This window comes from Pseudonaja textilis, chromosome 3 (assembly GCF_049901715.1).
Source record: "Pseudonaja textilis isolate UNSWEBS1 chromosome 3, rPseTex1.2, whole genome shotgun sequence".
Taxonomy (NCBI): Eukaryota; Metazoa; Chordata; class Lepidosauria; order Squamata; family Elapidae; genus Pseudonaja; species Pseudonaja textilis.
The window spans coordinates 7,479,992-7,494,655 of NC_141992.1; the positions used below are offsets into that span (position 1 = coordinate 7,479,992).

The following is a 14,664-nucleotide window of genomic DNA, read 5'->3' on the forward strand; positions in this document are numbered from 1 at the left end:
ATAAATAGCTTGCGGTTTAATATATTTAACTTTGGAAATGACTTACCTCTTTTGATTCCTTGTTTTTATCCCTTTTCATACCAGCTACCTGCATTTTAACAACCTGGAAAGTTTGGAAGTGGGAACTTTTAATGACCTCCCCAAGCTGGAAAGACTGTAAGTCGTGAGGTGATGGACATCAAATTGGGAGTAACTTTTCCTCATCCGTATTTCATGTAGACTCCAAAGGGATTCTGATTTTCAACAAGGCAGCCGGTGGCACTGGGTTCACCAGGTGCCCTGAAATCTAGATTATGAATAATGATTTATACAGTAAAGCCCAACCAACTGGATTGGAATAATATTTTACAACAGGAAGCTTTAGTTTCATACAGCCCACAGTGCCAAAAATGGAATAAACCACAGTGTGGTTCTTATTTTACAACCATAGGTGTAAGGGACTTTCTGTTAATGGTGGTGGTACCACTTCAGGATCGCCCATAAGCCCAGGATCTTTCATAGCCCTTCTGCAGCCGAGACCATTTTGGGGTCAGCTTGGAACAGGAGCAAGTTTTCTCTTTCCTCATCCTCTTCTTCCTCTTATTTCTCCTCTTCTCCGTCCTCCTCCTATCTTTCTTTTTCCTTCTTCTCTTCCTGTTTCTTTTCTTCTTCCTCTTCCTTCTTCCTTCCTCCTTGTCTCTTCTCCCTCCTCCTCCTCCTTTCCTTCTACCTTCCTTTTCCCTTCTTCTCTTCCTCTTTCTCCTTTTCTTCCTCCTCTTCTTCTTCCTCCTCCTCTTCCTTTTCTTCCTCCTGTTCCTTCTTCCTTCCTGTTTTTTCTTCCTTCTCCTCCTCCTCTTCTTCTTCCCCCACCCCTCCCGCTCCTGTTGAGGGAGATACAGAATTCTGGTTTGTGATCTTCTGGCAACCTCAACCATTGTTAATTGATGCTGCTTTGGTGCGTCCTTTGATGTTGCCTTTCCCTCTTCTTCTGGGTGTGCCTGGTGTTCTTTGACCTTCTTCTCTTTTGGAGAAGCTTGGAATCCCAAGACAACCTCTGCACTTCATTTGTTGTTTTTGTATGTAGGAGCCACTATTGTGAGAACGTTTTGCAGCATTAATGTCAGAGCTCCGTACATAGTTTGAGATCGTGGTTAGAGAAGACCAGGGGTGGGATTCAATTTTTTTTAACAACCGGTTCTGTGAGTGTGGCTTAGTTGGTAGGCATGGCTTGGTGGTCATGTGACTGGCTGGGCGTGGCCAACTCAATATCATTCACATTGAGGCACGCATCTCCTCGCCTGGCCTCTCATGATTGAGGGGATGCTGCAATAGTCATAAGTGTGAAAAATGGCCGTAAGTCACTTTTTTCAGTGCCATTGTAACTTTGAATGGTCACTCCACACAAGTAAAGTACCAGCAAAGGAGGGGAAAAAAACTCCAGAGAAGTTCCTGAGACAGGAAGTCTAGTCCTGCCAAGAAGGTAATAAGGGTTAATGGAGAGGCAGTTTCTGTAAGCAACACCAGAATGTTTCCTTCCTGCCTTCCTTACAGGATTAGGCCAGTAATTTCTTCTAACAACCGGTTCTCTGAACTGCTTAGAATGTTAACAACCAGTTCTAGTGAATAGGTGTGAACTGGTAGAATCCCACCCCTTGAGAAGACCGACCAATGATAAACACTCACCTACGTGGGCCTACCTTCAATTCCCAAGTCTTTGATGGTCACTCAAGCACGTTCTCTTTGTTGTCTCCAACACAGATTTTTGAACAACAACCGAATTTCACAGATCCAGCCAGGAGCTATGGCCCAACTCGAATCTCTCAAACGCCTGTAAGTAGACAGCACGCCTTATAGGCAGCCTTCCACTTACGACTCGCAAAATTTCTATCCTCAGGCAAGGAAGGGGCGAAGTAAGTTTTACCCCATTTCATTTCCTTTCTTGGCCACGGTGAATGCTTCAGTTAGTAACATGGTTGTTAAGTGAATCTGGCTTCCCTATTGACTTTGATTGTCAGAGAGTCGCAAAAGGTGATCGCGTGGTCCCGGGACAATGTAACCATCATAAATACGAGTCAGTTACCAAGCATCTGAATTTTGAGCACGTGACCATTGGGGATGCTGCAATAGTCATAAGTGTGAAACGGGGTCACGTTTTTTTCCCAGTGCAGTTCAAACAGTCACTAAATGAATGGCTGTAAGTTGAGGACTGCCTGTACAGGAAATCCTGTTTTGTTTTTCTAATCTAAGGACCAGGACAAATCCTTCTTCAGCAATCCGGTGGTTTGGTCCTCAATAAATATGACTGGCCATCCACCTCCCAAAAAAACAGGTCATTGGGTATCTCCTTGTCCTTTTCCAACAAACCTTTCTTAAGTGTTCTCACCCCCTGATCTGAGTTGGACAGTTGGAAAATAACATTATTTTGTTCAGGAGAAGTGCCCGTTTGAGGCTGCTGGATTTTGCTCCTTGAGGTTATAAGAAGGTCACAATGAGCCCTATATTTTTTACTCAATGTATAACAGAGGCAAGAAAAAAATATCTGTTTCTCTATCTTGGCAACTTTAATCAGAATCAGAATAGAGCTGGAAGGGGCCTTGGAGGTCTTCTAGTCCAGCCCGCTGCTCAAACAGGAGACCCTATATCATTTCAGTCAAGTGACAGTCCAGTCTCTTCTTAAAAACCTCCAGGGTTAGAGCACCTACAACTTCTGGTGGCAAGCTGTTCCACCGGTTAATTGTCCTCACTGTTAGGAAGTTTCACCTCGATGCCAGGTTGCTTCTCTCCTTAATTAATTCCCATCCATTGCTTCTACTCTTGCCTTCTTGTGCTTTGGAAGATAAGTTTGACCCCTTCTTCTTTGGGGCAGCCCCTAAAATACTGGAATTCTGCTATCATGTCTTCGATGAAGTCCACACACGTGAACCTGTGTGGACTTCAACTCCCAGAATTCCCCAGACTGAAACTGAACTCACACGCCCCTAATGATTATCCAACAAATACGAAATATGAATGATTAAGTTATAATAGTCCTGACTTAGTCCTCATCAGTCATTAATGGCCGTTCAAAGTTACAATGGACTCCCCCCACCTCAAAAAAAGATACTTATATCACCCAATTCCGGAGTTCCAATGACAGTACCTGTCCCCATGGTCACATGACCATATTTTGGTTGCTTGGCAACCAGCTCACCTTGATGGTCGGTTGCAGCATTCTGCGGTCGCATGACAGGATTTGCGATGTTTTTTTGCTGGAAACTGGCCATTTTTTCCACCTACCCCCCCCACCCCTTGGCATGCACTGATTTATTTAATGACCACCATATTCGCTTTATGACTGTGCTGTTTGCTTCAAAACCACCACAAAAAAATCATAAAACTAAGTCAAACATGTGGCTGCCTCAGCTTATGACCATCATGACTTAGGATGGACATTGTGGGCTCTATTTCAGTCATAAATCGAGGACTATCTGTAAGCCTCATATTAGGAAGCATATAAAACGTGATCTTGTGTCAGACCCTTCAGCTGTTCAAAAGGACATTCCTCCTCATTTGTTTACGTGATCCAGCTTGATCCGTGAAGCAATCTATATAAACTCTGATGTGGAAACACGTTGCTGGTTGAGCTGTGTGGCTGCTTAGCCAAATCCTCTTTGAAACGCTTTTTGGATTTGGAAAAGAATTGTGCTTTAATAAAAAGAGCAGAAAATGGCATGTTTGCCTCAGAGGATTGTTTAAAAATAAATATTTGTGCAGGCAACGTCCTAAGAGACTAATTGCAGAGAAACATAGACTATCTCAAACAATCTGATCCAGCCATTGATCAGACGACTAGCGCTGTGCCAATTTTGTCCTTTCCCCCCCCCACAGCTATTTGTTTTGATTTCATGAAGAAAGATATGGAAATTTGGAATGCTTTTTTCCCCCCCAAGGAGAAGAACATATTGGGGAAATAAATGAATGATGAACCGTTACAGGAACTGGGCATGGCTAGTCTAGTGAAGAGAATTCGTAAAATAACAGAGTTGGAAGGAACTCTTCTCTGAGCTGGGTTTTCTTGTAGATGTTTCATAACCCAACTACATAACTTCATCAGTGCTAGTAGGAAGTGGGGTTTGCTCTCATTTTACTAGTAGTGTACTAGTAGTGGCTTGCCCTAACAGTGTTGGTGGGAGTGGCCTTGGTGTTTCCCTGACTGGCCTGTAGCTTACTCTTAGCTTGTCTGGCAGACGACATTCCTGTATCTGTGGTTAAACAGGAAGGACTGTTAAACTCATAAAGTCAACTCTTTTTCTCTCTTTTTTCTTTCTGGTTCCTCCCAGACGGCTGGATTCCAATGCTTTGCTCTGTGACTGTGACCTGATGTGGCTGGCAGAGCTGCTGAGGAAATACACCATACAGGGCAACACGCAAGCGGCTGCCACTTGTGAGAGCCCACCTGAGTTGTTCGGTCGTTCGGTCATCACCTTGACCACCCGAGAATTCAACTGTGGTGAGTGATACCATCCGATCCATTATCTATTTTATTCACTTATTTTTCCAGACTGATAAGATAACAGATACGCAGAGTTGGAAGGGATCTTGTAGGTCATCTAGTCCAACCCGACGTCCGTGCGGGAGACCCTACACCATTTCTGACAAATGGCAGTCCAATCTCTTCTTGAAAGTCTCAAGTGATGAAGCTCCCACAACTTCCGAGGGCAACTTCTGTTCCATTGGTTGATTGTTCTCACTGTCAGAAAGTTTCTCTTTATTTCCAGGTTAAATCTCTCCTTGTTCAGTTTCCATCCATTGTTCCTTGTCTGGCCTTTAGGTGCTTTAGAAAATAGCTTGACCCCTTCTTCCTCTCTGTGGCAGCCCCTCAAGTATTGGAAGACTGCTATCCTGTCTCCTCTGGTCCTTCTCTTCCCTAGACTAGCCGAGCCCAGTTCCTGTAACTGTTCTTCATATGTTTGAGCCTCCAGTCTCCTAATCATTCTGGTTGCTCTTCTCTGTTCTTTTTCTAGAGTCTCAACATCTTTTTTATAATGTGGTGACCAAAACTCGATGCAATACTCTAGGTGTGGTCTTACTAAAGCTTTATAGAGTGGTATTAGTACCTCACTTGATCTTGATTGTATCCCTCTGACTGTACAGATAACTGCACTCCTTACAAGCACTGATGTTGTTACCTAGTTTGGTAATGAAAGGTCTGCAAGAAAACAAGCACATTCAGAGAGAGAGAGAGAGTCCACAGTCCTCCTCCTCCTTTCCCTTTTAGCACTGATGATGTTACCTATTTGGGTAATGAAAGGTCTGCAAGAAAATAAGCACGTTCAGAGAGCACCAAAGACCCCACAGATAATTATTGATTTACACATTCACTTAGTGACAGTTCAGAGTGACAATAGCCCTGAAAAATATGACTTATGATTGACCTTCACACTTAATAACCACCCCAGCATCCCCATGATCACGTGGTCAAAATTCAGACATTTGGCAACTGGCATGTATTTATAACGATTGCAACGTCCTGGGGTCATGTGACCTTCCCAGCCAGCTTCCGGCAGGCCAAGTCCGTGCGGGATGCTGGATTCACACAACGACTGTGTGATTTGCTTAACAATTGCAGTATTTCTCTTAACCATGGCAAAAAAAGGATGTAAAATAGGGTGTGACTCACTTAACAACCATCTTGCTTTGTAACAGGAATTCTGATCCTAATTGTGGTCATAAATCAAGGACTATCTGTCTCGATTCATATCTCAACAATCTCTGGAAGCCGTTAAGCGAATCAGCAAAGATATTGACCTCGGTTTCTGGGCTGGGTTCAGACACTTGGCTGACTCTGACCCTTAATTAGCACTTTCTGGGCCCACATAGGCTCCTCTTATTGAATGGCTGACTCTGGAACAAGTGAGAGTAGAATAATTGTTGGGAAACAGCGCCATCTAGAGAAAAGTTATGGTTCTTACAAGACTGATGTCAGCTACGCCAGGTGGATCAGACTGGGGAAATCAATTGCCTAGGAAGCCAAAACTAACTTTTATTGAGATTGGCTGCAATAACAGAACCTTGCAAGTTAAGGGAATGGAATGGAATAGAATAGAAAATATGGAAAGGAAAGGAAAGGAATGGAATGAAAAGGAATGGAATGGAATAGAATGGAATGGAATGGAATAGAATAGAATAGAATAGAATAGAATAGAATAGAATAGAATAGAATAGAATAGAATAGAATAGAATAGAATAGAATAGAATAGAATAGAATAGAAAATATGGAAAGGAAAGGAAAGGAATGGAATGAAAATGGAATGGAATGGAATGGAATGGAATGGAATGGAATGGAATGGAATGGAATAGAATAGAATAGAATAGAATAGAATAGAATAGAATAGAATAGAAAATATGGAATGGAAAGGAAAGGAAAGGAATGGAATGAAAAGGAATGGAATGGAATGGAATGGAATGGAATGGAATAGAATAGAATAGAATAGAATAGAATAGAATAGAATAGAATAGAATAGAATGGAACAGAATAGAACAGAATAGAATAGAATAGAATAGAATAGAATAGAATAGAATAGAATAGAATAGAATAGAATAGAATAGAATAGAATAGAATAGAAAATATGGAATGGGAATGGAATGGAGTAGAGCAGAATAATGGAATGGAACGGAACGGAACAGAACAGAACAGAATAGAATAGGAATATGGAAAACTAGAGGTCTTCTAGTCCAGCCCCCCTCCTCAAGCAGGAGACCCTGTAGCATTTTAGATAATTGGCAGTCCAGTCTCTTTGAAGTACCCACAACTTCTAAAAGCAAGCTCTTCCACTGGTTCATTCTTCTCACTGTTAGGCAATGGAACGGCTTGCCTTCAGAAATGAACAAATGCCTGCCCTCTCCCTCCTCCTGATATTTATATAAGTGAGTTAGGGGGCTGTCGGTCTACGGAATGGGACAACTCACCCTGGCCATCACACCCTGGCCAAATCACCTCAGACAACTCACCCCAGGAAAATTCACCATAACCAACTTGCCACAGGACAATTCAACCCAGGATAATTCAAGAAAAGGACAAGTAGAATTGCAGCTCACCCCAGCCTCGAGGACTTGTAACTTGAGAAGTTCAAACCTAAAGCAAGATCTTTCTTACTACAGTTGTTAAGTGAATCACTGCAGTTGTTAAAATTAGTAACACGGTTGTTAAAAGAATCTGGCTTCCCCATTTACTGGGCTTGTTACAAGCAAAAAAAAAAAATACTTTTTTCAAAGCTATTGTAACTTCAAACAGTCACTAAAAATGATGGTAAGTCAAGGACCACCTGTAATACAAACACATATCCAGAATACAGCCCAAACCTCTGACCTGGTGGACTTGTCAATTTTTTTCTTGAGCCATCCTGTCAAATCACATGCATCAATTTTATTTACTCATAAATGTCACAGAAAATTTACAGCAAACTTTAAGAATTCAGTTCTTATTCTTTTGAATCCCTTTTCATTCTTGTGAAATGCTATTCTTTATAATGCCTTAGTAAGACCATACTTGGAATATTTGCATCCAGTGTTGGTTGCCAGGATATAATAAAAGATATTGAGACTCTAGAAAGAGTGCCGAGAAGAGCGAGAAAGATGATTAGGGGGCTGGAGGCGAAAACATATGAAGAACAGTTGCAGGAAGTGGGTATGTCTAGTCGAATGAGACATGATAGCAGCCTTCCAGTATCTCAGGGGCTGCCCCAAAGAAGAGGGAGTCAAGCTATTCTCCAAAGCACCTGAAGGCAGGACCAGAAGCAAAGGACAGGAATCAGTCAAGGAGAGAACCAGCCTAGAACTAAAGAGAAATTTCCCAACAGAATAATTAATCTATGGAACTGCTTGCCACCAGAAGTTGTGGAGATTTTTAAGAAGAGTTTGGACAGACATTTGTCTGAAATGGTATAGCGTCTCCTGCTTGAGCCAGAGGGTTGGACTAGAAGACCTCCAAGGTCCCTTCCAATTCTGATATACTTCCTGAGCAGAAGCTGGCTACAGAAAATTAATATAGGAGCTGAATTAAATCCGATCTGGATCAGATCAGAGCTCAATTTAAGCTCAGTTTAATGTACCACCCTAAGGGCCTTAAGGAGTCAATCTGAATTTTGGCTCAAGAAGAGGCAGTTAGGAACATTCACTGAAACACCAGAGTCATGTAGGGGGTCCTTCAGCCTTTGAAGAACCACCTTCTTGTTTGTCCGTTTCAGAGAGTCCTCGCATCACAACCAAACCGCAAGATATCGATGTTACCCTGGGCAACACCGTCTATTTCATCTGCCGGGCAGAGGGAAATCCGAAACCTAAGATTATCTGGCTTCACAACAAGTAAGTAAGCAAGATGGCAGAAGCAGCGTGCCAGTCTGTGTCAGAAAGATCTTGGAAGATGGAGCCAAGAGACAATACCAAGGGAAAGGTCAGAAAAGAGATAGCGTAGCCCAGTGGCCCCCAACCTTTTTTGTGCCACGGCCCGGCACCAGCATCACAAAATGATCCGCGGCCCGGTACCGGCATCAGCACGCATGACAAGGCAAGGCGAGCCGAGCGACCGGCCAGCCAGCCGTCCCCCGCTTCTCCCCACCACCTTCAACTCCTCCTTTGTACCTTTGTTGATGGGCTTCGCTTCGGAACGGTCGCTCAGCTTGCCTTGCCTTGGGTGCTGAAAGAATCCTCGCGCCTTAGTTTCGTTCCAAGCCCTCCCCCTTCGATGAAACTAAGGCGCGAGGATTCTTTCAGCACCCAAACGCTGCTTTCCAACTGGAAAAGCTCACCCGGAAGCACTTTCTCGTCAAACAAGATGGCGGCGCCCAGCAAACTGGCAGCCCAGTAGGAAATGTTCCACGGACCGGTACCGGTCCGCGGCCCGGTGGTTGGGGACCCCTGGCATAGCCCACAGATGATAGGGCAAGAGGCTCAATAGAGATCCTCCCTAGTTTCTTGAGATGTAAAGCGGTGGGAGGATTATACTTTCAGAGTTACAAGATTGGTGTCAACTTCGCAGGGTAAAGCAGATAGAAATCACAACCAGATGCATTTGTTCTACTGAATTGTTAAGCTACATTGACAGAATCTTGCCTGTGTGAAAGTGGAATCCTCCTTCTTGGTCTCCTTTACAGCCTGAGTTACTAGGGAAAGTCTCTTCTGAGCTTCTAACCTGGCCCATTATTCAGCTGCAAGCTGTGCTGTCTCTTATCTGATCATTCCCTTGGCAGCATCTCTTTGCTCACTCCCTCAAGGTCTTTCTCACACATACCTTTACACAGTCGATTGACGTGTCCTTCCCAGCTGGCTTCCAACAAGCACAGTCAATCGGGGAAGCTGGATTCACTTAACAACCCACACTTGACAACCGCAGGGATTCATTTAATGACTGCGTCAGCCTTCGAGAACCCTTCTTCTGGTTGTCTTTCCAGCTGCCATAGAAATGGGGGGAGGGAAAATTAATTGGGCTTCGTGGAAAGTGGAAGAGTGCTGGAGGCTTGAGATGGTGAATGTTAAAACTTTCACACTTGCTTACTGCACAACTGTAACTTCTTATCTAAGTGGGCCAAGGCCAACCGTCCTGGCCAGCCAGATGTCTGAAACACTACCTGAAGATGCCCCACATGACATACACATCACAGATCGGATGGCCAGTTTGAACTAGTGGGGGTGGGAAGGTCGCCATAAATTTGTGTATGTGATTTTCACAGATCAGATCTAGAATTCTTTTGATGCTACCACTTGATTCCCAGTAAAAGTCCTTTTCTCTATAACAATGGAGTCTTAGAGTGTCTTTCTTGGATTTTGAATGGAGCCTCACCTGACATTATTCAAGATCTGCCGACAAAGAGGTTGCAAAATCGGGCACGATCCATTTAACCCCTGCCTTGCTTGGCAGTGGAACTTCTCGTGCTAATTGTGGTCGTAAGTCAAGGGCTACTTATACTCCGGAGTTTGTGCACTTGTTTGACAGTCTTAAATTGTCTTGGCTCATGCTGATTAAGGTGACCATAGGTCACCGTTGGATAATTTGACAGCAACCCTTTTCCCCACCTCAGGTAGAGTGTGATGACCCAGGCATGACACAAAGACAACACAAGCAGCTGGCAGTTCAAACCGCCCCTTTATTGCTCCAAATTTTCCCCAACACTCCCACATTTCTGGCAAGTCCCAGAGCAAAGTGATGACAACTTCCCCCACACACACACAAACCTCTCAAACAGCCTCTGGCTGCAAATAGTCCAGCCCAGCACTGGGTACACCATGGTTGCACAGTAATAAATCCAGCAGGGTAAATCAAGGAATTCAGGAAGCAAAGGATCCAGGTAATCAGTCCAGAAAGCCAGAAAGGGTGCAAGGATTCCAAGAAAGCTCAAATGTCAGCACGCAACACTTCAGGAACTCAGAGTTTGTCCCTGACAAATGCCTCCCCCCACGGCATCTCCTTAAGCCTCATTTCCCAGGTGTGCCTTGTGAAGAGGGGCGGGACGCTCTTCTCCCGAGTAGCCGGCTCAGTCTGCACTGTTCTCTCCTTCTCTTCACTCTCCGTGCTCTCGGATCAGGAGGGGATGGTCCTTGCTTCTTGCCTGAGCTCTGTCTTTCACGTTCATCCTGTCCCGTTCCTCCCTGTCTAAAAGCTGTCCTAATCCTGAAAGCCCCTGGCCTGACTGGCCCTGCCCTTCCCCATTTTCCAACCAAGCCACCCCCTCAATCTGTGTTGGTTCAGGTTCCAGCTCCTCTTCCCCCATAGAATCATGGGGGCATGACGCAGAGATAGTTTGGATTGTTTGTTATCTAGGAGCAACACTGGTTGTGGTCCAATCCTTCCCTAGATCAAAGGAGGAATGAAGCTGGCTGCCATCTTCCCTTTTTTTGCATTACAGCAACGAGATTGACATGAAGGACGATGGGCGGCTGAACCTGCTACAGGATGGCACATTGATGATCCAAGACACTAAAGAATCTGACAGGGGAATCTATCAGTGCCTGGCCAAGAACATTGTGGGCGAAGCGAAGACCCCTGAGGTTGCCCTGCGCTACTTCGGCGTTCCTTGTAATGTCCTCCAAATAAACGAAGATCTTTTTCCCCCTAGGGCCTATAGGAATCAGATGGATAATCTTTTTGTGCTGGTTTTAGGAGGGGGCCATGAAAGGTAGTAGCGTCTGACCTGTCTTACCTGTACTGACTGATGAAGCAGGACCAATTTGGGAAAGTTTGCAAACACACCGACGTTGTGAGTGGGCTTTGCCATCCCATAAAATGCAAATGAGTGAATGAGTGAGTGAATGACGTGGCAAGGAGAACTTTGGGAAGGAGAAACATCTGGAGAACTTTGTCTCGGGCTCATCCGTGAGGGGCTGCTTAAGAAATCCAAGAGGGCAATCACAACGGCACCCTCAAATCAATTAATGATGAATTTTTGAAATGGAGTGTGGGTTTGATTGCACACATTGTGATTGGCCCCTTGGCTATTTTGACCCCCTCATTCTGGATACCCCTGTTCAATCCTTCTCTGCCAAAGACTCACTGTGGCCTTCGGGATAATTTTAAAGAACCAACATGGCCTTTGAGTCCGAGGTGATGAATTCAGCAGGTTCTGACCAGTTCTGGAGAACCAGTAGCAGAAATTTTGAATAGTTCAGAGAACTGGCAAATCCCACCTCTGACTAGCCCTGCCCCCAATTATTCTATTTATTTATTTTATTTGGTTTGTCAATAAGACAAAGAATAATAAGAATAATAAAAAGAGTTATTCTCTGCCTCCCATTGAGTCCCAGCTGATCAGCTGGATCTCCTTTGGTTGCCCTGCACAGGAGAACAGAGCTGGAAAGCAGGTTAGTGGGGTGGAGAGGGAGTGGGGATTTTGCAGTATCCTTTCTCTGCCACTCCCACCAAGCCACGCCCACCAGGCCAGGCCACACCCACCACGCTCACAGAGCCAATAGTAAAAAAAATTGAATCCCACCACTGCTTTGACTCAGGCTACAAGTGGTGGTGTCAAGCTAGATTCACACAGACAGGCCAAAATCCTAAACTTGAACTAAGAAAACACAGGTGCGATATTTGTATGTCATGTTATAACCAAGCTCAAAATAATCCCATCCAAGTTTTCTCAACAAAATTTTCAAAAGCGGTTTGCCATAGCCGTCTTGTTCCTAAGGCTGAGAGAGAAGAACTGACCCAAAGTCACCCAATTGACTCCATGCCCCAAAAAGGACTAGAACTCACCATCTCCCACACCAAACTGGCGCTCTAATAAAACACTTTAATACAGTGCTTTTTGCTTCATTTTCAGGCAAGAAAAACCAAAGGCACAGCACAGATATAGAATAGGTGACACCTGGTTCAATAGCAGCAACTTGTGAGACGGGTCTAGAAGTCCTGGTGAACAGCCACTTAAATATGAGCCAGCCGTGTGCTGCAGCTGCCCAAAAAGCCAACACAGTTATAGCCTGCATTAATACAGGGACAGAATCAAGATCATGTGAAGAGCTAATATCACTTTATAATGCCTTGGTAAGGCCACACTTGGAATACTGCATCCACTTGTGGTCACCATGATACAAAAAAGATGTTGAGAAAGAGTGCAGAGAAGAGCGACAAAGATTATCGGGCCTGGAGGCTAAATCATACAATGATTGATTGATTGATTGATTGAATGAATGAATGAATGAGTTCTTTATTGGCCAAGTGTGATTGGACACACAAGGAATTTGTCTTGGTGCAAATGCTCTCAGGGTACATAAAAGAAAAGATTCGTCAAGAGTCAAGACTCATCAGGTACAACACTTAATGATAGTCACAGGGTACAATAAGCAATCAAATCATACTAGGAAACAGTCAATATAAATCGTAAGGATACAAGCGACAAAGTTCCAGTCATACAGTCACAAGTGGGAGAGGATGGATGATAAGGAGTGATGGGAAGATTAATAGTAATAGTAGTGCAGACTTAGTAAATAGTTGGACAGTGTTGAGGGAATTATTTGTTAGCAGAGTGATGGCATTCAGGAAAAAACTCCTTGTGTCTAGTTGTTCTGGTGTGCAGGGCTCTATAGTGTCGTTTTGAGGGTTAGGAAGGAACTAGGTATGCCTAGCCTATCCAAGAGAAGGATTGGGTTGGCATGATAGCAGTCTTCCAATGTTTGACGGGCTGTCACAAAGAGGAGGACAATCAACCTCTTCTCCAAAGCTCCTGATGAAGGCAGGACAAGAAGTCATAGATGGAAACTTATCAAAGGGAGATTCAACCTAGAATTAAGGAGAAATTTCCCGACCGTGAGATGAGAACAATTCATCCATGGATCAGCATGCTTCCAGAATTTGTGGGTGCTCCATCCCTTGAGGTGGTCTGGAATGGTAGAGGCCAGTTGTTCTCAACATGTGGTCTGGGGGCCCATGAAGTCGTCACCGAGGGTCCTTCAAGGCTTTAAAAAATGTTATGATTTAAATCTTGAGTTAGATTTTTTTGGAGGAGTGGGGATGGCTATGGTCCATGGCCACAAAAGATATTTAAGGGAGGGGGACCATGCTGAAGAAAAGATTGAGAATCACTAGTGTAGGTTCTCCTGCTTGAGCAGAGGGGGTTGGACTAGAAGACCTCCAAGATCCCTTCTAACTCTGTCATTCTATACTGCAGAGGTCTTGAAACTTGGCCACTTTTAAGACTGGCGGACTTCAACTCCCGCTATGCTGGCAGGAGAATTCTGGGAGTTGAAGTCCACCAGTCTTAAAAGTGGCCAAGTTTCAAGACCTCTGCTATACTCAGTTGGAATATTGCGAAATGGTTTGAGTTTGTTTATTAACCGAGCCTTTTTCTGTCCTTTATGTTTTCAGCCAAACCTAGTTTTGTCATCCGTCCCCAAAACACAGAGGTCCTGGTGGGGGAAAGCGTGACTCTGGAGTGTGGGGTGTCTGGACACCCTCTGCCTCACGTTGTCTGGATGCTGAGCTCAGGGTCAGCCCTGCCCCAAAATCCGCGCTTCAACATCACCAGCTCGGGCGGCCTCTATATCCAAAATGTCACTTTGTCGGATGAAGGCAAATACAGCTGCAAAGCCTCCAACAGGGAAGGATCCATTACGGCAACGGCAAACATCATCGTGCAAGGTAGCTGTGAGACTATTATCGGCCAAATTTAGGTGATAAATTAGACCAAAAGCCTAGTCCTCGTTTAAGCGACCGTTTCAAAGCTGCAAAGGCCCTTGAAGAAAAAGTGACACGACCGTTTTCCACACGACCGTTGTAGCGTCCCCGTGGTCATGTGAGCAAAATTCAGACGCTTGGACGCTGACTCATATTTATGACAGGCGCAGTGTCCTGGGGTCATGGCAAAGTCAACGGGGAAGCCAGAATCGCTCAACAACCGGGTTACTAACTGAACAACTGCATTGATTCACTTAACACCGGTAGCAAGAAAGGTTGTAAAATGGGGCAAAACCAGGGGTGCACGTCAAAAATATTAGCAAGGGGTTCCCTGGCTGGTTGCTGGGGGGACGTGGCCATGGTGGGAGTGGCCTAGTCGGGCCTCCTGCACCACAGCAGGGAGGGGGCTGTTTTTGTCCTCCCTGGCCTCCAGAGGCTTTCCTTGAGACTGGGAGGGCGAAAACAGCCCCCCGGGCTCCGGAGGCTCTCTGGAGGCCAGAAACAGGCCCATTTCCGGCCTTCCCGAACTTCCGGGAGGCCCG

General features: G+C 44.8%; 1 protein-coding gene across 4 annotated transcripts in view; it reads left to right on the forward strand.

Annotated features, from left to right (window-relative positions):
• The window catches only part of LOC113434286 (peroxidasin homolog), a 99,390-nt gene that overhangs the window by 62,109 nt on the left and 22,617 nt on the right, over positions 1–14,664 (forward strand). For 3 of the 4 annotated variants that reach the window (XR_015742671.1, XM_087928873.1, XM_026697357.2), the window contains exons 5-10: positions 85–156; positions 1,738–1,809; positions 4,299–4,468; positions 8,205–8,322; positions 10,860–11,029; positions 13,814–14,086. Coding sequence is in view for 3 of the 4 variants with exons in the window: in XM_087928873.1 (XP_087784999.1) it covers positions 85–156; positions 1,738–1,809; positions 4,299–4,468; positions 8,205–8,322; positions 10,860–11,029; positions 13,814–14,086 (875 nt within the window). In the remaining variant the exon portion in view is untranslated. Of the gene's footprint in view, positions 1–84; positions 157–1,737; positions 1,810–4,298; positions 4,469–8,204; positions 8,323–10,808; positions 11,030–13,813; positions 14,087–14,664 lie in introns of those variants that run through there. The other variant, XM_087928874.1, reaches the window with a different exon arrangement.